We start from the raw sequence: 25,274 nt of genomic DNA, 5'->3' as shown, positions 1-25,274 counted from the left end.
TGGCCCAGCCTGACACTGCCACTGAGCCCTGTTTCAGAGTGTTCGATCCTATCATTTCACTGTGGGGCCTCCGTTCGTTTTGTACATGTGGTTCAAGGGTTAAAATAGAACAGTTTCCACATTCTCCGTACTGTATGTACACACTAGAGTATCTACTAGAGAGAATGTGGAGGGGCACAAGGCAGAGACGTTGTGTATAAAGATGAGTCGGACTGCTTCTATCCGTATACTTCGTACTTTGCATGGATATACTACTCAACTCTTCCCCCTTTCGGGTTCAAGTTGGATTGGACTCCATGTGGCGTGCATTGCGAGCCTTTGCATAAAAAAAAGCTTGCTCCGTACCTTTTCTTGGCTCATCTCACTCTCTCCCTCTCACCTCACCCACATCCACACACACTCTCTCTCTCTGGGTTCATGCCCAGCCTTCAAACACGGGCGAGAAAGGAAAATCATACTCTATGTGACCCAAATACGCAATCCAAAGCCTTCCCTCAAGAAATGGGGATCGGTACTAGAGGGTCAATGACGCAGCCTCTGGAGCGAACCACCGCGCGGCATATCCATCCTCGTCCATCCTGAAGTCTCCACATCCACATTAAGACCACGCACACGCGCAACATACGAGCATGAAACAGGAAGCGCCAAGATCAGGCTTGGTTTGATGACCCCCCTCCAGGCTGCCAGCAATCACAGAACAATGATTGTATAGAGAATGCAATCGCTCGCAAACTGTAAGCCATAGCGCCAGCGTATTCGTGTACAGTACACTGTACAGTAGTGAACCCAGTCCAGTGGCGTTGGCGCAGGGTCCGGCTCACCCGGGACCCTCCCCGCTGACGAGTCCAATGATTTCGTGATTCTTGGACTGCTTTGTAAATGGTTGATGGGTGTTCAAAGGTGGGTCGGAGGCGGATCCTGGTGGGGTCGGTGAGCTCAGCGGTTCCACTGAATCCAGGGACAATTCCTTCTCTTACCTTTCTCGAGCAGCGCATGCTGTGGCTCGGGAAATTTGGTGAGCAATTTTTGGAGGTGGAGGAGGAGGGGGTGGAGGGGGCCAAAGTCACACTTCCATTGTCTGTCATAGGGGCGAGGGGTGTCAAGTCCTCCAAGTGGCTACTAGTCCAATCTGGAGGATGAAGGCTCTCGCTCTCGCCCCCTGGGGTTGTGATGGTTCGATGTGGGGGGCATGGCTGTGCAGAGAGGAGGAGTCCGATCGCTTTATTGAGCAAAGTCTCGTGGAGCAATGGTCCGTTAGAGAATAGTTTCTTGATAGTTTAATTGACTGGAATGTCTTGATTCATATTGTGCTTGTTTCGTGTAGATGTATCAGGTGCTGCTATGTCTATGTGTCCCTGGTCTGGCGGACAATGTAATATGCAAAGATTTGAATTTAATATCGGGGCTTTGTCTAGGAAAATCGCACTCCCTGACTTGGGTCCCACGTATTGGTTGGTCCACGCGCTTGCGGGTTGGACGCACCACTCTGTCCTGCATTGGCGCCAGGAGGTACAGCGGCTGCAGAATTGAAGCGAATACCCATCTCTGGTGACCACATGCCACCTGGAGATTGTACGGCTGGGGGAACCGCGGCCCGCATCGGCTGCGGCGCTGTCAAAGGGGCTGCTGCCTCAGAGGTTCGGTGGGCATGAATAAGCGGAGGAGCCTGCGAGGGGGCCTGCGAGGGTGCTGCAGAGTAGGGTGGGGAGTGAATCTGGCGAGCGGGCTGGTGAGTTGGCTGGCGTAGGTGCGGCTGCGAGATGTGCAATGAAGACATCGCTGTGACATTCGAGATATCCCTGGAACGTAGTACGTCAGTAAGATTATGATCGATGGATGATCGATGGATGATCGACGCGAGGGACGGGACATACGCTTCTAATTGACTGGCCTCCATTCGTCGTTGGTGCACAAAGGCCTTCGCATCGTCACGAAATCGACCCACGATCTTAGCAAGGTCATTGTAGAATTTGCGCCCGACGTCCAGGTTGGAAAGAATCTCCTTGTACCTCAAGTATCCATTCTCCAGGTCTTGCAACGCCGTCTCCCGCTCCTTAGTTGATGCATCGCCCGTGTGCGCCCGCGTGAACGCTTTGTTCGCCTCGCGAACCTGATCCGCAATCTGATCCTGATCCTTCCGTTCCTGTTCGAGCATATCCCGGTCCGAATCATACAGGCGCAGTTGCTCCTCAAAGAGGTCCTCAAATTGACTCGCCTGGATAGTCTGCATGGGGAACTCCCGTTCAAGCCGGGCTGTTTCCTTCAGGAGAGCCGGATCTATGGAGACCGTAAGTAAATAAGGTAGCTACTCAAACGGGGATGAATACATACGGATATCGTCTGCACGACACTTGTCCTTCCATCCCTGAATTCTCCGTCTCCGGCGATTCTCCAGCCGACTTACCTCACTGAGACAACCACGCAGCTTGACTGCCTCGCGCTCTACCTCTGGGGGGGATAGCAGCTCTGCGACTGCTGGGCACATATGATTCAAGGTCCCGGTTCGAGCCCGTCAGAACAAGGAACACGGACTCGGAATCTCGCAATTTTCGGTCCACAAGATCATCACTGCTCTGGGCCGATGTGAAATAGCCTCTGATCTCGGTTTGGCTGTTGTAGATCTTAGGCCCAGCCGCTTCAGACCTCTCGCGCGACCATCGGTCCGTGCCATACTTCCGACGAGCAGCGTCATCTTCAGCCTTCTCCGCCGCCAACAACTCGACTCCCTCGTTGTAGATGGCATGATCATTGCTCTTGACTTTCGCTGTATCTTGGACAGAACGGCGAAGACGGTTCAACCCATCTTGCTGACGCATCTCCTCGGCATGAGAGACCAATGTTGGTGGAAGGCCCAGGGGCTTCTCGAGCGCCTGGAGAGATCCCGGCAGGTTCAAAGAAGACAAAAGACTGATAAAAATGGTTAGCTCAACAGTCCTTCGAATCAAACCGGGGGGATACCATCACATACTCTCTCAACTTATCCGTCATAGACTCAAGCTCGCCAATAAGCGACTCATTCACCAAGCGATCCCTCCGATCTGAATAAATGCTCGCAGCAATATGCACCGCATAAGGAACCAACTTCGCAAACAAAGGCTGACCCAGCGGCCCATTATCACCCAGCATAGAAATAGCATCCGTAACCTGCGAAGGCGCCTTCGCAGCAACCATACTAGCCCGATCAAGCGACTTCAACTCAGACTTCGGCGGCACAGGACTGAGATAAATGACATCATTATCTTTCTCCGCGCGCTTGAGATCATCCGCAACGCGACCCTTCAACCCATTCAAATCCCCCAGCACGGTCCGATTGACCCATCGAGACTCCTTAAGCCCCTCATTGACGCAATTCAAACTATCCCGCAGCCGCGCCACTTCCTCGCCGTACTTGCGCTTCTCCAGACAATCCAGCGACTGCCTGTACTGCGCCGCGGCCGCGAAGTGGTGATTCTTCGCAGTCATGTGGTGGATCCATTCCGTGCTAATCGCATTCGATTTGACGGCCGAGTCGCCCGCGTCGCCGTAGAAATCAGAGACCTTCGCCGCGAGCCGGGCGATCGATGCGTCCTTCAGCCCGTCCTTGACGGCCTTTTGCCAGAAGCATTCCTGGCCTTGGGCGAGGAGGAGCTCTTCTAGACTTAATAGCGTCATTTCGTCCATGTCTTCGGGTGGGGACGAGCGGAGGTCGGGGATTATGTCGGTTCGGAGGTGGTGGAGGACGCCTGCTGCTTGGCAGGAGTAGTTGCAGGCCTGCTTAAGGCCATCTGCGTTTGTCCTGTTGAGGGCGTATGCGAGTTGGGAGTAGAGGGCGGCTAGATTGAAGAGGATGTTTGCGAGTTCGAAACGGAGGTTATTCTGCGAGACTATTGTTTTGGAGAAGGGGATATTGTTAGCAGTGCATTCTCGTTTGGCCCGAAGAGGTATCTCCAAGCGTTCGCAACAAAGAAAAACTCACCAGGTCGCGAGGCATTAAATCCTAACGCGGGGTACCAGGAGAAGTCGACTCCGATCTAAATATTTGGACTCGTCAATCGTGATCCAAGGTAGTAGAGGGGGATGGGTGCAAGCCTGCGCACATCAATCGGAAACTTCCCACCGAGCCACTTGAGCTGAGCGGCATAGGTGACCAGCCTGCTGATACCGCTGACGTGGGGTTCCTGGACATTCACGGCTTCTGCACGGAGGCGATCGATAATCATCAGATCGTCGGCGAACATATCGGGGCGCTGATCATATTTGGACGATATGTATTGGGTGATGGCATCGGACAGCGAGACGGTGTGCGAGCGGCGGAACGGGAGCTCGAGAATATTGCTGCGAGAGTGTTAGCGGGTAGTCGATTGAAGCTGTTTAACTAGGTGATAAGCTGGAGACTCACGAAGCCATTGTTGCGGGGGTGGGCAGGCAACCTGAAGCGCTTGGAGGAGATGATCACTTGGGCATGTTGTTCCAAGACGAAGTTGCTTCTTCCCCCACCACCGGGGCAACCGCATGACGTGGGGCCCACTATTAGCATGTATACAACGCATTAGTTACACTTACCTACGGCACTACTTGACAAAGTATTTGATTATCTTTTGTTTGTCAGGTCCTCACTGCTGCCAGCACTATGTACTCCAGCAGTAATACTAGAGGAGTTCCGAGAAGGAGTTCTGCTGCCAGCCTGAGTGCGATGGCATCCCACATGGGATATATAACTAGTGCGGGGCCGACATGAGCCAAGTCTACATTGCTACCAGTCCCAGCACCTATAACGTTCAAATCTCCAACTCATATTCATAGTGGTATGACAAGCATCAAGCTCATCCATGGTATGTACGTGAAAGATAACATGGCAATATGACAAAATAAATAAAAAAACAAGCCTGACTGGCAGATCTCCAAGTTTCGAGTCCTTTCCCGATCAACCGCGCATGCACCTCGCGGCGCAAATGCAACCACCACAAAATTTACGCCGGCAGCTCGTCGATGCGCGCCTTGATGTACTCAAACATGCTAAGTAGAATCATGTTGTTGACACCAGTCCGAATAAGAATGATGGAGAGGCCTTTGTACATGCTCGACTTGGCCACGGCCACAGAGGCCTCGCCGATTTCTTTCGTTTTACCGAGAAGGACGCTCTGCGCGCGCGTCTTGCGCGTGTCGAGTGGGTAGGTCTGAAATTATATGTTAGCTACAGTCCCCATCCTGTTTACATCGTATCAAGTGAGTGTGAGGGGGAAACGGTAAAGGGACATACGCAAAACCACGGGACGGTGCTGCAAATCGCACCGGCTATCATGGGTGCTCCGAATGGAGACTTATCCGAGCCTAGTTCTTTGGCTGCGACTTGTTTGACGGTCTCGTAGACGCTGAAGTACAGTGCAGACCCGACTGTGTCGCGCATCGCGTGCAGACCGAATCCGGTATATAGGCCACGGAATCCGTGGCGCTTGATGATCTGCTGGATGGCTTGGATAGTGCCTAAGCGTGGTTTACGGCGCAGTGAAGGGTCTCGGGCGGCGTCGGGCGCGGCCATAGCACGGTTAGATACGAGGACCGAGGTTTGAACGACATTCTTGGCCAATTCAAATGGACCTGGGAAGGAGGAGATTCTGTTAGCTTGCTACGAATTCTCGGAGTCGACAGCGGATGGAATCTTACAGGCCAGTGGAGACGTCACCAGTCCGGCTAGGAGGCCGGCACCGGTGAAGGTGAGAATTCCGGCGACTGTTGGGCTGCTGCCGGGCTTCTTGTATTCTTCCAATGGCGATTCTCCGGTGATACTTTGGAAGGTGTCGGAGATGGCATGTTTGGCCCAATTGTAGGTGGTAAAGTTGACGACTCGGACCGCGGTTACGCTGGCCAGCGGCGGCAGACAACCTGAACGGTATTAGCATGACGAATGCAGATGAACAAACTCAAGGCCAGAGATGGTAAATCTCTGGGTCAACTAACCAGCAACATAGCCACGCGGGCCTTCAGTCCGCCAGAGATAGCGGACGCATTGGAAGATATTTTTAAAGTTATGGCTAAATATAGATAATCAGTACAAGCACATCACGTCATTATCTCCCCGCCTGGCCTAGAAAACGACTCACGTTTGCATGCGAGTTTTGACGTTCTCCAGAGGAGTCTAGACAGTAATCAATCACGGTCAGCTTCCATACTTCCAGCAGCTCAGCTAGAGCATCCTAGCTGCTGGGGGAGAAGTCACATACCACCGCCAGGGTCGCGCAGACGGTTGACATTCCCGAAGCTACCTGGGTCTTGTATTTTTTCAACAGTCTGTTCCGGGCGGGATCATCCATGATCCATGCATTTCGTGATGGCATGGTGGCGGGGGTTTGTGTAGAAGGTGGAGAAAAGGGTGCATGTTCAGTGCGTTTATCTATAGTCATGCCTGAAAGTTTTCCATTGGGGCCAACGGAAAGAACGTAACAGAGACGGATAAGGCAACGTTTGCTGAATATCGATGTGATGGATCTTTGAATGATCAATCTGGGCCTCGACGAGATGTGAAAAGTATGGTGGCCTTGGTGTATACGTCGGGTAGGGCGATGGATAGGCTGGGGAACCCTATGGAACGCAAAGCGGTCTCTCAAGCTTTAGAGTCGACCGTTTGGCGTCCCACAATTATCCATTCGGCGGACTGCTGTAGCCCGGTCTCCTCCAGATGTTTATATAAGACCCAGAAAGGATCTCGAAGGGAAGGGTGGGAGTTTTTGGGGATCTGGAAGAGGGCGATGCTCGGATATAGAGATCAAGGTGGGGGATTCGGGGGGCGACGATAAGCCGCGGGCAATTTGAACTCGACGAGGATGAAAGAAGCTGGCACCAGCGACTTTGGGGCGATTGGGAGATCTGAGAAACACTCGTCACAGGATTTCAGTGGCGGACAGGCCGGGTATAGGCGTGCTGAGGGGTCGTCGGTCGCAATGAGAGAAAGCTGGGCGGAGCTTGAGGTTGGGCTGGAGTCAGTGACGAACTGGTGAAACGCGGGGAAGTTCGAGCTGGATGAAGACCTTTCGACTCACTGTTGAGGCCAATCGTCTCTATTTCCGTTTCTTCCTTTCTTTCTCTTTCTCTGTCTCTGACGGGGTTTCAACACACCCAATCGAACCCGCAGTGCTGTGAAGAGGAGAAGAAGAGGGACAATTCAATGGCATGTGGACCGAGCTTTTACAATCGACTCGATGCGGTTAGGGCGAAACCCAGTGACGTCGTCGTGAGAAGATAATCGGGGGTTACCGACCAACACCCATGTATTGGAATATTGCAATATGGAATACTGAATATTCACTGCAGATGAAGTTGGAACCCAGTTGATCTTTACTCTCTAGAACTATGGCATGAGTGGTGGATCTACGATCTTTGCTTTGTTGGCCCGGTCGCATGCATCCGAAGCCCGCAGCAAAATGATGGGAGGCCGAAGCTTCTTGCTTCTTTGGTATCGATCGCCCACCGATGGGCAACCATGGGTCTCCCCGTTATGATCCCCAGACCTTTTTTCAAACGTAGGGGGGACAGTTCTCCGGGGGATGCTGGCTGGTCACTGACGGTTGACTTGATGGCCCACGCTATGTCGAACACTGCATTCGGAGTTCAAAACTTGTCTTTGCGGGGTTCAAACCTTGGAATGATACTCCCAGATTCCAGACCTTGTTAGAGTGTAGATCATGCAGAAGGCCTGGGAGGGGAGGTCTGTGTGCTCTTTCGTCCTCGAATCAGTTGTCACTGAATGAATCAAATGACAGATGCCCCCAGAGCTATGCTGAGTCCGAGTATTGGTCCATTTTGAGGGACTATAAAGGTATTAGTAGCGCCTTAATAGCTGCGGACTGTGGACTGCGGATTGGACTCTGGACTGTGGTACTACTTGGTCGGGGACAGCCCTGGCACCTGCTTGATTGCCTCTTTGGTAGGAATGGAATGAGGATATATTCCCTCGCAGTTCCCCATCTGAGAAGTCAATCTTCTGGATTATTGGGTAACAGCGTCAAGATAGAAGAGTGGTAAAAGAGCAGGAAAGAGTAATGAAGTTGAAGCTGAAGCTGGTGGAATTCACGTGCTCCCACGGGCGCATGGGTGCACGTGATTAAATTGATATAGACACTAAAGAGACTAACAAGAGTAATCATTCAATGAGTACGGAGTATAAATCAGTCAAATAATAAATATCATGTAGCCGACTTGAATAGAGTAAACCCCAGACTACCTTAGTATTAGTACTACGCGGAGATTTATGCAGAACTGATTTGTGCAACCGGCATTTCCTCGGGCCAGCATCCTCGGGACCTCGGCCTTTTTGCTCTCTCCATTCTCCAGTCCCCCGCAAATCAACCCAGCTTCTCCACCGAGCTGCACCTGTGACAATGCATCGATCCTATTTATTAATTGCAGCCTTCTCTTCCTCATCCCTTCACATCCACCCTACCCCAGACTGATATACCCCCACATTCGCCTTAACCTTCACCTTTTCCGTCATCACCATGGTCAAGAAAGCTACCAGCCCCGCCTACGTCCTAGGCGTGGGAATGACCAAGTTCATCAAACCTCGTGGCAAGGTCGACTACAATGAACTGGGCTACGAGGCCGGTATCAAGGCCATGCTCGATGCTCAGATCACCTACGACGATGTTGACCAGGGTGTCGCTTGCTACGTCTACGGCGACAGCACCTGCGGCCAGCGCGTCTTCTACCAGTTCGGTCTGACCCAGATCCCCATCTACAACGTCAACAACAACTGCTCTACCGGTTCGACTGGTCTGGCCATGGCCCGCACCATGGTCTCCCACGGTGCCGCCGACTGTGTGCTCGTCGTGGGCTTCGAGAAGATGAACCCCGGTAGCTTGCAGTCCATGTATAACGATCGCGCCAACCCGACCGGTCTGTTCGGTACCATGATGGCCGAGACTCGTGGTGTCACCAATGCCCCCGCGCCGCCCAGATGTTCGGCAATGCTGGCGTTGAATACAAAGAGAAGTGAGCTTCTTTCCACAATCAATGAGAAAGCAATACCTCGCTGCACAAAATGCTAACACCCCGGCCCACCAGGTACGGCGCAACAAACGAAGACTTCGCTGAAATCGCCCGGATCAACCACGAACACTCCAAGCGCAACCCCTACTCCCAATTCCAACAAGAATACTCCCCTAGACCAAATCATGAAATCCCCCATGATCCACGAACCCCTCACAAAGCTCCAATGCTGCCCAACCTCCGACGGTGGCGCCGCGGCCGTCATCGTCTCCCAAGAATTCCTCGACGCCCGCCCCCACCTCAAGGAAAACGCCATCCTAATCGCCGGCCAGACCCTCGCCTCCGACACAGACCAGGTCTACAACCAGAGCTCCATCGACCTGATGGGATTCGGCATGTCACGCTACGCAGCCCGCACCGCCATCGCCGAGGCAGGCGTCAACGTCAAGGATATCAAGGTCTGCGAGCTGCACGACTGTTTCTCCGCCAACGAGATGATCACCATCGACGCGCTTGAGCTCTCTGAGCCAGGCAAGGCCCACGAGATGGTCCGCAAGGGCGATATCACCTACGGAGGCAAAATGGTCATCAACCCCTCTGGCGGCCTCATTTCCAAGGGCCACCCGCTCGGCGCGACGGGTATTGCCCAGTGCGCGGAGCTGGTCTGGCATTTGCGTGGTTGGGCAAATAACCGTCTGATCGACGGTACTAATGCGGCTCTGCAACATAATCTCGGCCTGGGCGGTGCGGTCGTCGTGACTGTTTACAAGCGTGCGGATGGTAAGGTCGCTGCGGCTGTTCCTTCGGATGTCGTGGGCAAGGTCAATAAGCTGGGTTATAACCCGGCTGTTGAAGCTCGTGGTTTCACTGCTGCCCAGGCCAAGTCTGTGATTAGCCAGAAGCACAGCAGTGAGTACGCTGTTGCTGATGCGCAGGAGCGAGTCCTGGCTCGTTTCTGAGCGGGTGGACGATCCCATGGTCCTCTGTTTGGCCTGTAAATAGTTTTGTATTTTGTAGCATGATAACGATACACAATTTGCTTTTATGATGAATCGGATCTAGCGTCTTCTCTGAATGTAGATTGAAATTTGGTCCTAAGGTTTGGTCAACTTTAGCTTCGCATTGCTATCTAGTTGAACAGCCTCCCACGAAACCATAGGTAAATGAATACAAAAGGAAATTTCTAAGATCCCTCAATAACTGCTTCCCAGGCCTCTGAAAAGGCATCTTCAAGCCAAATACCATATTTCCCCGGCGCCATAATTCCGTTAGTATCAACCGCATCCTTCGCAGATGTGATCATAGCCCACTGCCAGAAGTCACTCTCAGCATTAGCATTGCGAGAAATGATCTGATCCATGAGGACAGAGTAAGTCTTGGGCGACTGAGGATGGATTGGAGGGGCTTGGCGAAGTACTATTTAGATGTTGCATTGAGAGGTGATGATTCTCGGGAGAGGACTTCTAAGGGAATATGACGAAGGTGGAGACCGTGCTGGATCAATCCGCTCAGGTGAAGTTTTCGAGCGATATCGATGACTTGTGAGAGCTGGTCGGTTCTGCTGAAGGCTATGAGGAATGACTGACATTCTGATGCTTTTGGACGTAGCTATATTACAGGTTAGTAACTTAGCGAGCGCAGATATAGTCAGCATGGTCATAACGAAAATCTATAGCCTTCAAAATGCGTGTTAGAGCCTATTCAAAACCCCAGAATCCAGAATTGAATGTGAAAGCTTATTAATTTCGAAATAACCCCAAGACACTGCACTGGAACTAACCCATTCACAAGACCGTGTTCAAGTGTCCGATCCTGCAGAAACCCAGTCAGTTTTCTTTCATCTTCATCAAAGACCTCCACGGCCTTACATTTGGCATCCCACGTTCCTTGTGATAATTCAAGACCCCGATTTGCAAGATATCACCTTATCGCAGGTTAATCTCCATACTACAGTATCTTGCAGCATACGCTGGCCCAATAACATGATCGACAATAAGCTCCCTTGATGAAATGGGCCAATCGATCCAAAACTGGTCATCCAGTCCACGTTGTGAGATATCACGCGCCAAAGCTGCCCATGACACTCCCGGTTCGACAATAGCATAAAGCTGGTCCTTATTCACTTCGGCAATGTTATTCATGTACTTCACAAGATCCAAGCCCACACTTCCCGGGACCCGTGGAATAACATGCCGAAGATCCTCTTCGTCGGTAGAATAGAATGGCCACACGGGTATTTTGACTCGATGAAACAGGCGAAGTAGTTCCTGGATATCCTCGATGGTACGGGGAGCGATGACCGCAGAAAGAAATAGATTCGCGCGCGGTGGAATACACATAGTGTCCAGGGCTTTCGAGATATTCCGACAAAGCGTGTCATTTGAAGTGATAATTTTCACATTTTCGGCTCCGGTGATATCCTCTGCTTCCGCGATATGATTGACAAATAACTTACTGCTCATCTCAGAAGGCAGCACATGGGGGGTGCCCGGGTTGGATGGAAGACGAGTCGCAATTGGGGTAGTAGTACTAGCGGTAGTGGTCGTTGCACTACTGTTGCTGCTGGTCGCTCTCGATGTTGATTCTGTGACAGTAGAAGAATTCCTCGAAGACTTTTGCGAGTCTAGAAAGCTCTTTAACTTCTCGGCACGCTCCATATACTCTCCCACCTTGTTGCGAATTATCTCCTTTGCCTGGGGATTCTTTTCCCATTTCACGGCCAACATGAAGAGTTCGAGGGCCGAGTAGTAATTCTTATATGCGCTCTCGTATTCACCATTATGGTCGTATTCGATAGCTTTCTTGACTGTGTCGATTGCCTTTTCAAGAAAATTATGATTGGTGGTAGTATTGGCATTGGTCTTTGACTCAGTCTTTGCAGTAGTATCCGTGATGGTCACGACAATAGGGGCAGCATCGTCTGGTGGGTTGTTTTCTGGAATGTCGTCTTTGGTCGGTGGTATCCACTCGCGGATGTACTTGGATTGCTCTTCCGTCAAGGGTTCTCCCAAGACGCTTCCGTCGTAGATAGTAGCTCTTTTGCCTTCAATTACCGTGCTAGCGAATTAAGAGATTTCGCAGCCTGGGCCATGTTCTGGAGACTAAGAATAACTCCATCTCTCCCAGTAGACCCGAAAGAGATGCTCAATGCACTAGGCCCATTCATTCTTGTTGTAAGAGTCTCCAATCGTTCGGTGATTGCATTGGTCATGGTTCCCAGTGTGGATAAAGACGTGTCCACGTTCTGTGTAGACGTAGTTTCCTGGATCTGAAGACACAGGATGATCATCTGTAGTCCACTCTGCATTGCCAATTGGTGTGAATTGATGCGCTGGCGATACTGAGCAATGTCGTCCGACGATAAGCTTAGTTTGAAAGCCTTGGCTGATTTTCGCAGAAAGCTGTTGCTGAATGAACCTGATTTGGCCACTTTGTTGAAAGCTTTCTCCAGCTCTGCGACTGTTTCTCTCCCGCTGCTGACATTTTCGCTGATGCCTGACCACAGATTAGCGTCTGATCCTGTCTTATGTCTTTCTAGTACTATATAGCCAACCTTCAAGTTAAAATAAAGTATCTCCAGGGCTGTCTCAGGAAAATGACCTCGGGAAAATACCTTCCACTAGGTACTATTTCCTTCCAAGGTTCCTACCTGGGCACCTCACTGGCATTTACCAATCGTGGATATATATGGCTTCTAAGTTTTACGCACAGCCGAACTGCAAAAAGATGAACTCGAAAAATTGTGTCAGATCTTGAAGCTTGAAAACTTGGCCGCGCTGACACTCCAGTTGGCTGTTCTACTGGCACATATATGGTCCATCTATGTACAAAGAAATATCACTCAAACGCCTCGATAAATGAATATGTTCATGAATGCGTAGCAGTCCAGTCGTCCGGCAGTTTATAGTACTTTGGCAATGAGTATTGCCCCCGACAGCTTCCCGGATTAGTACATTGAAGGTTGCACCGCCCATACAATCGACAATAACACTCTTGTGCACTTGGACAAGAAGCCTTATTCAAAGACTCTAGTTCAATTAGCCCATCAGCTCCACGTTTCGCAAACAAAATATGCCAAAGATAAGACAAAATTCGACCAGCAACTTTGTCATCCGCCGGCGCAACCGCCCCATTCTGATTTCTCCTCGAAGTCGCTCTCGCAGTACCATCTAAGAGCCACTGGCGCAAAGCGATATACTCCGCTTTGGTATGTTGCCAAACCCGTTCACGGGAAACAACAAATTGCGCACAGCACTGTGCCCTCACTGCATCATTCCTCCCCAGCTTAGCCTGCCGCCATCCATCCATGCCACCGAAAAGCGACGCTAGTGCCCCGGGCAGCGCCATATCGGATGCCGCGCGCGCACTCCACGGCGCCACGGCAGACTGCAGCCTCATCTCTAGACTGCCTTGGGCCGGGACGGTAGATGAACAAGTACCTGCACTCCAGTCGCAGCGCAAATTGTGGTAGCCTGAGGGTTTCAAAGCGGCGGGAATATCCAAATCACGCAGAAGCGCTGCATTGTCGTAATCCGGCGAATCGTTATGCCAGGCCCAGCGCGAGCCGTGAATAAATACCGCGCCAGCGGAAGGAAAGTTCTCGTGATTGTCAATCAGAAACGTCAAGTAGGCCATTGCCTCGTGGCCTCGATTTGCAGGGACCTGAAGATATCCCGAGGATGCGTCGGAACTTCCATGGGCGGATGTCTCTTGTCCCGCAATATCGACATCGTAAATACATAATGTGTATTTATCAGCGAGTTTGTCTAACCAGAATGCGCTACCATCTGATTCCACCCGAGAGACAATGAGTGCGGGTTTTTTTGAGGTTGAGAGATTTGGACATAGACCAAGCTGAGACGGGAAGGTGGTGGCGTGAGTTTGATATCGGACTTTAGCCCATGGGAAGGATTTAACCTTTGATTGGGGCCAGTTCAGGATTAGAATTATGTTCAGGAAGAAGGCGAAGATGAGGAGCTGTATGAGAGCTCTCCGAGCCCTTGCTCTCATTTTGAGGGTGCTTTTTTGATATTTTCGTTCAGGATCGGATTCGACCAGGGAAAGAAAATAGGAAAACACGGAAGAGCCGGCATTTTGGATTTTGGCTGTGGGGTTGGTTGGGATCCCCGGTACTGGTACCTTTTCGGCACGTGGCGAACCATTCTGACGGCACTCGGGTTGCCGTTGCTGCTGTACGCGCGTGAGTCATCTATCTACAGCTCAAGAATATTTATTCTGACTCTCAGTATCAGTTTGGTAAGTTATCTTCCCTTGTCCAGGAAAATACGGCATGGCTTCCACTATCCTCTTTGACCCACCCAAGGCGGTGGTCTCCCAACTTAATCGCTCCACAAAATCGGATCCTCGCCCAATAGTCGTGATGACTTGTGGGCTCGCAGGTATGTTATGTGATTTAAGCATTTCTTGGCATAAAGACAGGAACCATTTTTTATTTTGACTCGCCTCGATGATTACTACTAGGATCTGGCAAATCTACTCTTTCCAAATGGATTATTTCCAACTACCAGTCCTTCCAACGCCTTTCAATCGACGCTTGGATTTACAAAAATTATGGTCTCTGGGGCAAGGATTACCCTGCCGAAAAGTACAGCGCCTATCAAGACGAAGCAGAAGCTGCGCTACGATCTGAGTTTATTTTCTTACTTCGAGAAGGAAATCATAACGTGGTACTAGACTTTTCTTTTGCGTTCCGCGAAACTCGAGACGAATGGAAACATATCGCCGAGTCGAATGGGGCTCGCTGGGTTCTATTTTATCTTGATGTTGAAGCTGATGAGTTGCGCCGACGAGTGAGGGCCAGGAACTCGTTGGAGATGAAAGACGGCGATTCGGCCTTCTTTGTAACGGAGAAGATACTTGAAGGGTACCTTACAGGATTTGAGAGGCCGGATGGAGAAGGCGAAATTGTTCTGAGAGAAGGAAAGTCTAACTAGCGCAAAGGTCTACTGTATTTATTGATCAAGTTCGAGTTGACAATAATTTTTGTTCGGAGTCCTTTGTTCTTTCTCTTGACCTTTAGTGTTCACCCTTTGAGTTTCCACATGTGGAGGACCTTCAAGGTTCAGCCTCGATTTTGAACAAAAAGATCTGCAACAAAGCCTGGCGCGCCCATGGAATACCTATATCGAAGACGAGATTGACCTCTTATTGTCTTGTGATATTCAATAAAGACCTTTTTTGCCCAAGTCTTAAAGCTATCTCCTCCGAGTCGGACTCTCGAGGATCTCTCAAGGATATTCAGATGTACTATAAGTATCAGCCGTTGTCAGCAATCTTCTGAGTCCTCTATCAACATTCAAGGAGCTCCAGGGCTTCACAGGTCTTCAATATTAGACTTATTGGGCTTGAATTATTTCACCATGTCTCATTTTCAAGTTCCCGATTTCAGGGAAGCCTGTAATGAGTTTATAATGCTCACAGATGGTTGGATAGCGGTTTTTTGCGACGATCCTTTCCCCAATTCCGATGTAGTGAGGTCAATAACTACAAATCTGGATATATGGAGGAGCACTTTTGCGATGTGCTCTGAGACTTTACCGGGAATTGTGGAATCCCGTGAATTATACGCCCGATTGAAAGAGGTAATCATGGCGATTACTGAGGTGGGGGAGTATATTAGGGCGGCAGCTGTCAGCCCCACGGTTATTCGTATGCTGAATGGAATAATCGATCTCATTCAGCAGATTGAGGTGCTACCTACCTTGCAAATTTAGTTCACTTTTCGGCTTATGCATTCAGGGCGTAACTGGAGCATCAACATTCTAGAATTATCCCAAGAACGTGAATATGACAAGTCACATTTGCAACTTGAAAGGTTGTTTCTATGAATTTATTAAAGTATCATTTTCTCTCAAAAGAAATCCCGCTAGCATTTGAATATAGCCAATGAAGTAAGCCTAAATTATTATATGATTATTCTGCTCGTTTGCCATATCAACATGTGTCCTCCTCGTTGATTACCTCGTATTACACTCTACCACAGGATACTTAAGTCTCCAGTAATGCCTCCACATGATCTTTACAATATCAAATTGTTCCCAGCCCCCCTAATGGCTCCCCCGCAAGTTGATTCGGGTTCACATAGATTCTGTCGTCGGGGGGAATTAAAAGTTTGAAAGCTTCACAGGACAGATCTTGATCCATGATACATCGGGATAAGAGCTTTGCATTTTCCCAGTGACCTGGACTGCCAATTTCGGTGGCAGTTTTGAATGCATATGACCACAGGCTTTCATGCGTACCTCGGATTGGAATGAGAGGGCTGACACCTCGAGAGAGGAACTCTTGAAGAATAGCAGTAGATCCACCCTTTTGAACATGACATTCAAAAAGATACTGATTTTTGGAATTGACGGTATAGATGTCAGACCCCCGGTCTGAGAATTAACCGGACCATCTCTATCTTCGGTGAATCGTCTAATTGAATAGCATCAAAAACGCAGGCTGGCCAAAGGACAAAGAAAATTGCCGCTTCTAGAATGGTGGCGTACCATATGGACGGAAGTTCTGGCGAAATATCTACCACATCTGTGGCTATTTCTGCGTTTCCAAGTGGATCTGGGTCCGACTCTCTGTCTGGATCTGCGTCTGATTCCGAATCCGACCTCCACCCAGAATCCTCCGGCGCGCCAGATATTCGGTAACGCGTGTTGACATCGAAGCCATTATCCAGAAAGAGGCTCACAATATCGAGGTGGTTGTAGGTGGTAGCCTCGATAAGAATATTCCCCCAACTTGGATTATTCGGGTCCAAACCGGGCTCCCTATCTAGCAGAAATTTGAAGATATGAACGCTGCCTGTAATTACTGCCTCTCGGAATATCGTCTCAAATCTGCACGAGCCGCCGATTCCTTTTGTCTTGTGTCTGGAGGAAGGGATATCGAGTTCATTCAAGTAGTATTCGAGCAGAGCAAAATTCTCATGTTCCATAGCTCTCTCGCACAAGAGCCGACGGTCTAAAGGTCCAGATAATGCAAAGGCATTCTTTTCTAGAAGATATCGCGTGAATCGTGCATCTTCTCCAGACTCAACAAGGCTGGTACGGGTCAATTCTTTGGACTGAGTCCATAGCTCGGGACCGACATGTTCCAATAGCAGATCAATGACATGTGATTGTTTGCCTTTGCAGGCCTTGGAATTAGCGATTGGGTATGCTTTCGGGATTTGACCATTCTTGGGAAACTCAGGCGGTAGAAGAATTTTAACGATATCAATGTGTCCATACTGGGCAGCAAATGCTAGGGCATCATCAATGCCATGCCTTTCCTCTGTGGGACACATATCGAGAATCTGGCGAACGAGCTGCACGTCACCACTAGCAGCAGCGAGATTTAGCACGTATAGTAGATCGGTTTCGCTATCGCACAATTTACATGGCTCGGGAATATCCTCAAGTATGAGGCAAGGTACGGAGGGGCCGTTTTTCTCCAACATTCGGCTCAGAAACTCGGGTTTGAGGCCAGTTTTGAGATACTCTTGTGTTCCTCTTTTGAGCAGACGACGAACCATATCCTCTTTATTGTGAAGAACGGCATGATATAAGGGAGTCAAACGGTTAGACATCGAGGCTCGGTAAGGGTAATATTCTGGACATTGATGTTCTACCATGGGATCAGCGCCTGCGTCAAGCAATACCTCAACCGCGTCTGGTGACAAGTGTTCGACTGCGAACCAAAGTAAGGAATTTCCCAATGCGCCTGGCGCATTGATATCGCATTCTTGTCCTTCAACAATGGATTTCAAGAAAGAAATCGGGCAGTTCCGAGCTATATGAGGGATGAGACCCAAATTCGAGGGCCAAATATACCCGAATCTATTTGGAGGGGCGGCAACCTCAAGAAGATATTGAATAATATCACAATGGCCACCCTTGATTGCATGACAAAGAGGTGTATTCAAGGTAAAAGACCGCGAAATATCCACCACCGAACTACCGTAGACCTCAACGAGGAGGCGGGCAATATTCAAGTTCCCATTGGCCATGGCAACGTCAAAAGGCACGAACTGAGTTCGTGGCTGATGCGACAGCGTGAATTCCTTCCCATGAGGAAAACCCGCCCCCGCGGCAAAGAGCCTGCGCAAGGCATCGGTATTTCCATTTGATGCGATCCGTTCTAGGCCACGAGGAGAACAGTCCAATGCGAAGCAGCCGTAGAGCCAGGGATCTGCCACTTGGCAGAGACGATGGCATGCCTGTGAGACAGAGTTCACATCAGATGCATAGTCCAGATACTGAATAATAGAAACAAGAATCTCAGCTGGGAGCTTAGCGAAATAGGGCATTGTGGCCCCCCTGACAGTTGTTCAAGTAGAAATACGAGGAGTCGATAGAGACGGTAACAATACGGGACACATGGTGCCAGGTGGGGTAGTGATTGTTGTGCTGCCTTACCCCAGCCCCTACCTAGATAGTATTTGTGCCTACGCGCGCCGACTTCCAAAGGAGGTCGGTGGGCCTAGTACTAGTTATAAAAAGAATGTAAATAGCCTCAAAATGGAGTTCAGCGATTATTGGGCAGCCAAAGCGGGAAGGACTTTTTTGTCAGACAAACATGGTGCACCGACCGACGAAAGTCGGTTAGTGCATGTAGGCACGAATACATACCATGCAATGAAGATCTCATATTACTTTACCGAATGGAATCTGCGTCAACAAGCCATATCAATTCTGTACTTCGAGAGTGTTTTGATTTGAAGGCGGCGGGGAGCGGGATGACTAAGCCATATGAGGCGGGATGACTCAGCTGTGGGGCTGAGCCCTAAGCCTCAATATGCGAGCTATCCGGCCGAACCCCTGAGCGGCAAAATGAGAATCATTCTGGCTACATCAGACAAAAACAACTGGAGCAACGGGGAATTGAACCCCGGACCTTTCACATGCGAAGCGAACGTAATACCCCTATACCATTGCCCCTGTTCTTATAGGAAGTACGAAAGAGACTGGAATATAAAGTGTCCCGGCCGATTCCCCGCGAGTGAGTGGCACACTTGTATGATGCTTTTTTGCCCTCGAGGCCAAATCGTGGGCTGTTACCTATGTTTTAAATCGGGAAAGAACCAATGGATCCTCTATGAACTAGAATTATCTATTTCTTTCCAGCGCCTCGATACTTGAAAAATAATTTAGCGCCAGGGCCACGGTTCCCTTGTTTTACTTGCCGCCCTTAACAGCTCATATCGATGGCCCCCACCGGAGCAACTCCCAAGGTTTTCCCATTTAAACCCCTCTTTACAATTAGTACTAGAAGGAAGAACATACAATATCGGATCAGGCGAGGATGACTGTACCGATACTATCCCGCAATGGGCTTGATTCCATAGTTAGTACCTAGGTAGGTACTACTAACTAGTAGTAGACTTTTGCGTGTTCAAGTTTATTTACTCCTAAGCGGTGCCTACTAGTACTAGCAGAAAATAAAAAGGACTTGTTCTAAAGATAGCGAAATTCCAGGTAATATATTGATGATCATTGACCCTAACGATGCATGAATAGGTTATTGAAAAGAGATACATGAGAAAACAACATTTTTGTACACCGATTACGCCTTGGTCTTAGTCTTGCCAGCCTTCTTGGCCTTCTTCTTAGGCTCAGCAGCAGGCGATTCCGTCACAGCCTCCTTGGCCTCTTGCTCCACCTTCTTGCCCTTCTTAGCCTTCTTGGGGGTATCTTCTTTGGCGGCAGGGGCGGGCTCAACAGCCTTCACAGGCTCCTCAGCGGCGGCGGGGGTCTCGGTGGTCTCAGCAGCCTCGACGGCCTTGGGCTCCTGGATGGGAACATCCTCCACAGCCTTGAGCTGGGGCAAATTGAACTCGTAACCAAGCTCCTTAAGCTTCTTGGCCTTGGATAGACGCTTCTTCTGCTCCTTGGCAATGCGGTCGGTCCACTGCTCACGGGTCTTGCCACGCTCGAGGCGCTTCTTCTCAATGCGATTCCAGGGGGTCTTCTTGAAGCGGCGGTTGGCACCCTTCCAGATCTCGGGGTGGAGGGACTCGGCGGGAACGAACTTGCACTTCAGGATGTGGCCGTACATGAGGTAGTTGTCCATGGTCTCGGCGACGATCTTGGCGACGGTGACGGAGTTGAACTCAACGAAGGCGTAGTGCTTGGAGCGACCGGTGATACGGTTGCGAGAGAGACGGAGGCGGGTGATCTCGCCGAACTGGGTGAAGTAGGCGCGCATTTCGTGCTCGTAGAAACCGTGAGGAATGCGACTGAAAGAGGAAGTTGTTAGTGGTCGTTCATAGATGCAGGTGCAGAATCATGGCTTACCCAATGTAGACGGTACCAGGCTCCTCGGTGGTGCCAGCGTTCTTCTTCTGCTTCTTCAGGAGCTTTTGCTTGACCTTTTTGGAGTCTGGGATCTTGGGGACCGGCTTGCCGGACTCGAAGCCCTCGTCTCCGGACTCGTCCTCGTCACCACTGCTCTCGAAGCCCTTGATAAGGGCAGCAGTCTGATCGTCCTCGGCCTCGTCATCCTCTTCCTCATCCTCCTCAATGTCCTCCTCTTCCTCCTCGCTGTCGTCGGAGGCGGCAGGATCGATAGAGAAATCTTCATCGTCGGACTCGTCAGACTCTTCAACAACCGCCTCGACCTTCTTGGCTTTGGAAGTGCCCTTCTTAGCGGCCGCAGAGACAGGCTCCTCCTTCTTGGACTTCTTGTTACCAGCGGCCTTCTTCTCAGCGGGAGCGGGGGCGGTCTCCTCGTTGTCGCTCAGGAAATCAGCAGCGCGCTTGCGAGGCTTGACCTGGCGGTCGGGTTGGCCATTGGTCTTCGGGGCGGCGTCGACGGTGGTCTTCTTGGTCTTATCGGCACCCTTCTTCTCGTTCTTCTTCAGAATTGACTTGGGGGTATCATCCTTGGAAGCCTCGGCGGGTTTGGCCTCGACCTTCTTGGTCTTTTTGGTAGGCGGCTCGCTGACGGCGGGGGCTGTTTAACAGGTTAGGGATAATGGAAAAAGAGAAATATATCCATTGGAGAATCAGACATACCCTTGCGCTTCTTATCCTTCTTATCGGGAGCCATTTTTGGAGAGATGTGATGTGAATTGAAGGCTGGAAACAATCGCCGTCTGGCCGAACTTTTTTTTTTCGCTGATTTGCGCCAAGGCGGTCAGCCCCCACAGCCATCGCATCCATCGGCCTGCAGCGACCCAGGCTCTCTCTTCCCTTTGCGATGCTCTTATTTCCCGGGAATCGGCCATGGGGAAGTCTAAGAATGATTCATTGAGCCACGAGGAGATATGGGACGATTCTGCCCTTGTGCGGTCTTGGGATGAGGCCGTTGAAGAGTACCAGGTGTGTTTTGCTCCCCGGCTCACGTGATCTTTATCTGACTAGGAGGACAGCTCTATCACAGCATCCACGCCAAAGGGGAGAATGTGGACGATGTCCTGAGAGAAGCTGAGGATGCTGGTATTACCAAGGATGTCGATATGAACGAAGACGAAACTATGGAGGGAACGGAGGGTGCAGCACCGACCGTCGAAGCCGAAGCCGAAGCCCAACATGAGCCTCAGGTATATATTGATCTACGATGCTTTTTTCATATGTCTGGCTAATGAATGTCGTCTCACCAGGAAACTCAAGATCAACCAATCGGTCCTCAGAAACCCCAGGCTACTGATATCAAACCAACACCGGCTTCGGCTCCAATTCCAGCAGCTCCGGCTTGTCCAACTATGCCGATGCCAGAAGCGGTCATGGCCAATGGTCAGTACCATATTGAATATGTCTACTATGGATCAATAAGCTAATCAATTTTCTAGTCCAAGATGAAAACTTGAAACGCCTGATGATGTCTTGGTACTTTGCCGGCTATTATACCGGACTTTACGAAGGGCAGCAGCAGGCTGGCCAAGGAAGAGCTGATTGCTTCGCAAGAATCCATGGATGGGGCTGCCTGTCTTGGACCATTATCTCGTTGATTTGCATATTGGCGAATAGATTAGCTGACATAATATACCCAAGAATTAACAAAGAGTTACAGAATTACGACTCAGAGCGCACCTTCGCAAAGCGTTAAAAAGAAAATTACAAAATGCTTGACCAACATATCAGTTGAACTGACGAGCTCTTCATTATTCATTCCAAGGTTGAGTAGTCTGAATCTAAGATAATAGGATACTAGTCTCGCCACTCAGTACAAGACCAGCTCATGATAACCCATTATCAAATGACCGCGACGACCAAAGACATACCTAGGTAACATACATAACTAACGCAAATTACCACATGTCCCTTGAAATTGTTCGCCGAATATATTGCAGATCCTGGTATCGAAATTCGTCCTTTCAATCATAAATCCACGAGACTAAATAGTCTCGGTGATCTACAGAGGACCGCCAGTACCGCCGAGGAGGCCACCAACAACGGGGAGCTTCCCGAGGGCATTGGGCACGGAGGACGGGTGGTGAGTGTGACTCGCGGTGGGGGTAGCGAAGTTGCCGGAATAGAGGTTCTTCTCAGTGGGAGTAGGGGCAGATGCGACCTTATTCTCCTTCCCAGCAGCAGCGGGATCCTCAGCCTTGCCCTTCTCTGCATCACCCTTCTGGGTGGTATCAGCAGCAGGGGCCTTCGCGGCCGCATCCTGCTTGCCTTTCTCGTTCCATTGGTCAAGACCGTCCATGATCTTGTTGATGCCCTGCATTTTGTTGTCAGTGGAATTGACCTATATCAATTCACTTGGGAGAAGGACATACCTCCAGGTTGCCAAGAGTCTTAGCAAGTCCGAAGCTGTGGCCCTCGTCGCGCTGGGTCACGGTGCCAGTAGGCGCAGACACAGCGCAGGTAGCCAGTACCAAGAAGGCGGCGACAAAGGACAGGTTGAGGCGAGTCATTGTGTATAATGTATGTGATTGAAAATGTAGGTCAGAGAAAAATAGTATGTTCAGGTGAGGATTTAAACGAGTGTATAGCCTGACAAGTAATGGTCTTCAAGGATAGAAAGAAGAAGAGAACTTGAGTCAGAGCGAAGGCCGACCAGCGCGGGCGACAGAGGAAGACATGCCACATTTATATCCAGCCCCTTCCCTCCCTGTTGTCGCAGGTTTGAACAGGAATGGGACATAGTTACAGGGGGGGCGAGATGAGAGGGTCCGGGTTGCGAGGAGTATTTGCGTGCTATATCGCGCCTTTCCGCGGTATTTTTGCTACAGACCGCGTAAACATCGGATTGCCTTTTCCCTGCGATTCGCGAAGAAGAATGGTACCTCTGGATGATGAGGGCCAATCTTGTTGTGCATCTGCATCTTTGCGCTTAAGCCAGGTACAGACTCGGGCAGCCCGGGCCCATAGGTACATTAAGTGATCTGCCACACCTTCACGCAAGGGGGAACTTGATCCAGTTAAAACCGCCAGGGTGAAAGAAGAGATCCAATGTAAATAAGAAGTGTGAATTTATGGCTGTCACATTCTAATCGGAGGGCCTGCCCCCGTGCAACTGTACTTGATCAACATCAAAAGATTGGGCTTCAGGATCAAGTCTATATCGCTCCGTAATGGGAAGACCGAGCGCCATTACCATTCAAGTTCTACAACAGAAGCAATACAGGACTTGGAATACACAGAGTTTAATCCAGATAAATGCTTTCATATTGTCTAAAATCTGAGCGACGCCTCGAGACCAATGTCGATCTCAATTCTATCAGCATTCCACACCCCTCGGGGGGATGCGAGCTTTGACTCAGCTATCACGAGGGACCGGGTAATCAGAAACACGCTCGGAACTACATCGTATAATTATTCAAGGAATGTACCTCCCTTCTTTGGCACGTACAGCCCCATATAGAGGGGCGGACGTAACACGGGGGAGCCTCCAGATGGATCTTGTCCAACTGTGAGGTCTCGCTTTTGGCAAGATTTTGACCTCAACTATCATTGAGAAATAGATGGACAAGGCTTCGAATCTGCCAAGAAAATAAAACGGTGCAGGCAGAGGGGGAAAGTGTTGGGGTGCGGAGGTCGGCGACATGGGCTACGGTGATGAGGACCTAGGTTAGTGAAATCAAGCGTGGACTAGCATGGTGCTTTGTCTTCGTATGCGCAGCCTCTTTCCTCGAGCCAATTGTAATGCACCAAGCGGAATAAACATCAAATTCTGCAAGAGCACGACAAATGGCTCACAGTCAAAAGGGCGCCAATGACAGGGTGGATCATTGCAAGCATGGATAGCCATGTCAACAATCGGCCCGTGGGTTGCACAATTTCCAAAAGAAACCCGAGGCTCAGGACCTTGAGATTTTGTTGGAATGGACAACCCGGGGGTTTCCCAAAAGGGGGTGTATGCTCCAAAGCGAACCCAACAATCGTGCAGTGGAAGGCAAAGCCCTCTCAGATCGAGAGTCGGGATTAGTACGAGCACGTCGTTCTGGGTCTCGTTCTAAAATTTGCTGGATGGAATAATGTCCAAGCGCAAGGGTATGATGGAGACCGTGTTTTGTAAGTAAGTTGAAGAAGCGAAAGGAAGAGAAAGGCTGTGCGTTGAGAAAACTCGGCGCGTCGTTAACAGATTAGTCATCCAGATTATGTCATATCTTACAACATGGTGGAGTTGGGTAATACGAATACGAATGGGCACTACTCAGTGACACCTCATTTGGCTATCTGAACACCCTATGTGTCTATTTAGAAAAGGTGCTGTATGTGTATGACACCGAACTACAGGGGCTTCATGTCTCACAGGAGATGTTTGAATAGCTTCACAGATTGCCAAAAGAGGAAGTAGTATTGGAATATTGCTCTTAGGCTGAGTAGTCGAAAGATGAGATAAAAAGATCATAATACTGTTGTATTCGCCGTCGGTCGCGATAAATGTCACCTACATCCCTTCCGAAACCTCGACACCTTCGACATGAATCTTCATACCCATCAGCTCCATGCCACCCTCGAAGAGCTTCAGTCTTCAACCAATACCCTTTGCCAGGAGCAGTAAGTGCAAGCCGGTTGGCTCCGCACACAATCTCATCTTCTCGCTCAGGCTCAGCCTTGATCATCTGAGTGTTCGAAACCCCTGTATCCGGTTCCCTCCGTCTCTTCTTCTTCCTCTTCCCTCAATCTCCGTCAGTTGGAGTATTGGACCTGCCCGGGTGGCTTCTGAGCCTAACTTCCTTGGTGATATTCTTCCTTATAGATTAGGTATGTCTTTCGCTCACACTCTTGACACGTGCCACAGTTGCTTTGCTTCCTGCCCCGGAAGATATAAGGAGTATGTCGAGAGGCATTGCTGATTTCGAGTATCAACTTGACGCTAACTCGACGTGATAGGAGGTGTCAGTCCCGATAATGTTCGAACGC

The 25,274-nt window shown here is 50.1% G+C and overlaps 10 protein-coding genes across 10 annotated transcripts; 3 read left to right on the top strand and 7 right to left on the bottom strand.

Moving 5' to 3' along the window:
• Positions 1 to 1,411: 1,411 nt before the first annotated feature.
• N7533_002077 (putative pH signal transduction protein PalA) lies at positions 1,412 to 4,386 on the bottom strand (the record flags this gene model as incomplete). Its single annotated transcript, XM_057098727.1, has 7 exons — positions 1,412 to 1,799; positions 1,875 to 2,277; positions 2,447 to 2,907; positions 2,969 to 3,863; positions 3,956 to 4,010; positions 4,077 to 4,314; positions 4,379 to 4,386. 7 exons carry the CDS (start codon positions 4,384 to 4,386, stop codon positions 1,412 to 1,414), a joined length of 2,448 nt encoding a protein of 815 aa, XP_056963863.1.
• A 563-nt stretch (positions 4,387 to 4,949) lies between these two features.
• N7533_002076 (putative mitochondrial carrier protein) lies at positions 4,950 to 6,380 on the bottom strand (the record flags this gene model as incomplete). The annotated part of the gene is made up of 6 exons (XM_057098726.1): positions 4,950 to 5,156; positions 5,240 to 5,577; positions 5,644 to 5,862; positions 5,938 to 6,011; positions 6,081 to 6,115; positions 6,201 to 6,380. The coding sequence occupies 6 exons, from the start codon at positions 6,378 to 6,380 to the stop codon at positions 4,950 to 4,952; spliced, it is 1,053 nt and encodes a 350-aa protein (XP_056963862.1).
• Positions 6,381 to 8,471: 2,091 nt separating this feature from the next.
• On the top strand, positions 8,472 to 9,920 carry N7533_002075 (putative sterol carrier protein; the record flags this gene model as incomplete). The annotated part of the gene is made up of 2 exons (XM_057098725.1): positions 8,472 to 8,964; positions 9,037 to 9,920. The coding sequence occupies 2 exons, from the start codon at positions 8,472 to 8,474 to the stop codon at positions 9,918 to 9,920; spliced, it is 1,377 nt and encodes a 458-aa protein (XP_056963861.1).
• Positions 9,921 to 10,886: 966 nt separating this feature from the next.
• N7533_002074 (uncharacterized protein) lies at positions 10,887 to 12,268 on the bottom strand (the record flags this gene model as incomplete). The annotated part of the gene is given in 2 exon segments (XM_057098724.1): positions 10,887 to 11,997; positions 12,015 to 12,268. The coding sequence occupies 2 exon segments, from the start codon at positions 12,266 to 12,268 to the stop codon at positions 10,887 to 10,889; spliced, it is 1,365 nt and encodes a 454-aa protein (XP_056963860.1).
• An 801-nt stretch (positions 12,269 to 13,069) lies between these two features.
• On the bottom strand, positions 13,070 to 13,971 carry N7533_002073 (DUF3431 domain-containing protein; the record flags this gene model as incomplete). The annotated part of the gene is made up of 2 exons (XM_057098723.1): positions 13,070 to 13,130; positions 13,160 to 13,971. 2 exons carry the CDS (start codon positions 13,969 to 13,971, stop codon positions 13,070 to 13,072), a joined length of 873 nt encoding a protein of 290 aa, XP_056963859.1.
• A 280-nt stretch (positions 13,972 to 14,251) lies between these two features.
• On the top strand, positions 14,252 to 14,915 carry N7533_002072 (P-loop nucleotide/nucleoside kinase family protein; the record flags this gene model as incomplete). Its single annotated transcript, XM_057098722.1, has 2 exons — positions 14,252 to 14,360; positions 14,443 to 14,915. The coding sequence occupies 2 exons, from the start codon at positions 14,252 to 14,254 to the stop codon at positions 14,913 to 14,915; spliced, it is 582 nt and encodes a 193-aa protein (XP_056963858.1).
• A 1,430-nt stretch (positions 14,916 to 16,345) lies between these two features.
• On the bottom strand, positions 16,346 to 18,265 carry N7533_002071 (ankyrin repeat-containing domain protein; the record flags this gene model as incomplete). Its single annotated transcript, XM_057098721.1, has 1 exon — positions 16,346 to 18,265. The coding sequence occupies one exon, from the start codon at positions 18,263 to 18,265 to the stop codon at positions 16,346 to 16,348; it is 1,920 nt and encodes a 639-aa protein (XP_056963857.1).
• A 1,256-nt stretch (positions 18,266 to 19,521) lies between these two features.
• On the bottom strand, positions 19,522 to 21,006 carry N7533_002070 (RNA-binding protein; the record flags this gene model as incomplete). Its single annotated transcript, XM_057098720.1, has 3 exons — positions 19,522 to 20,194; positions 20,253 to 20,910; positions 20,973 to 21,006. The coding sequence occupies 3 exons, from the start codon at positions 21,004 to 21,006 to the stop codon at positions 19,522 to 19,524; spliced, it is 1,365 nt and encodes a 454-aa protein (XP_056963856.1).
• Positions 21,007 to 21,182: 176 nt separating this feature from the next.
• On the top strand, positions 21,183 to 22,005 carry N7533_002069 (uncharacterized protein; the record flags this gene model as incomplete). Its single annotated transcript, XM_057098719.1, has 5 exons — positions 21,183 to 21,278; positions 21,329 to 21,499; positions 21,560 to 21,692; positions 21,749 to 21,785; positions 21,951 to 22,005. Coding segments are annotated over 5 exons (438 nt in total). The 3' UTR covers positions 21,952 to 22,005.
• Positions 22,006 to 22,311: 306 nt separating this feature from the next.
• On the bottom strand, positions 22,312 to 22,819 carry N7533_002068 (uncharacterized protein; the record flags this gene model as incomplete). Its single annotated transcript, XM_057098718.1, has 2 exons — positions 22,312 to 22,623; positions 22,682 to 22,819. 2 exons carry the CDS (start codon positions 22,817 to 22,819, stop codon positions 22,312 to 22,314), a joined length of 450 nt encoding a protein of 149 aa, XP_056963854.1.
• Between the last annotated feature and the right edge of the window lie 2,455 nt (positions 22,820 to 25,274).

The sequence above is a fragment of the Penicillium manginii genome, assembly GCF_028828005.1.
Source record: "Penicillium manginii strain IBT 31320 chromosome Unknown utg000002l:1.0-5564898.0:1.0-5567710.0, whole genome shotgun sequence".
Lineage (NCBI taxonomy): Eukaryota > Fungi > Ascomycota > Eurotiomycetes > Eurotiales > Aspergillaceae > Penicillium > Penicillium manginii.
The sequence above is the reverse complement of the archived record's forward strand: the minus strand, read 5'-3'. Positions and strand labels throughout refer to the sequence as shown.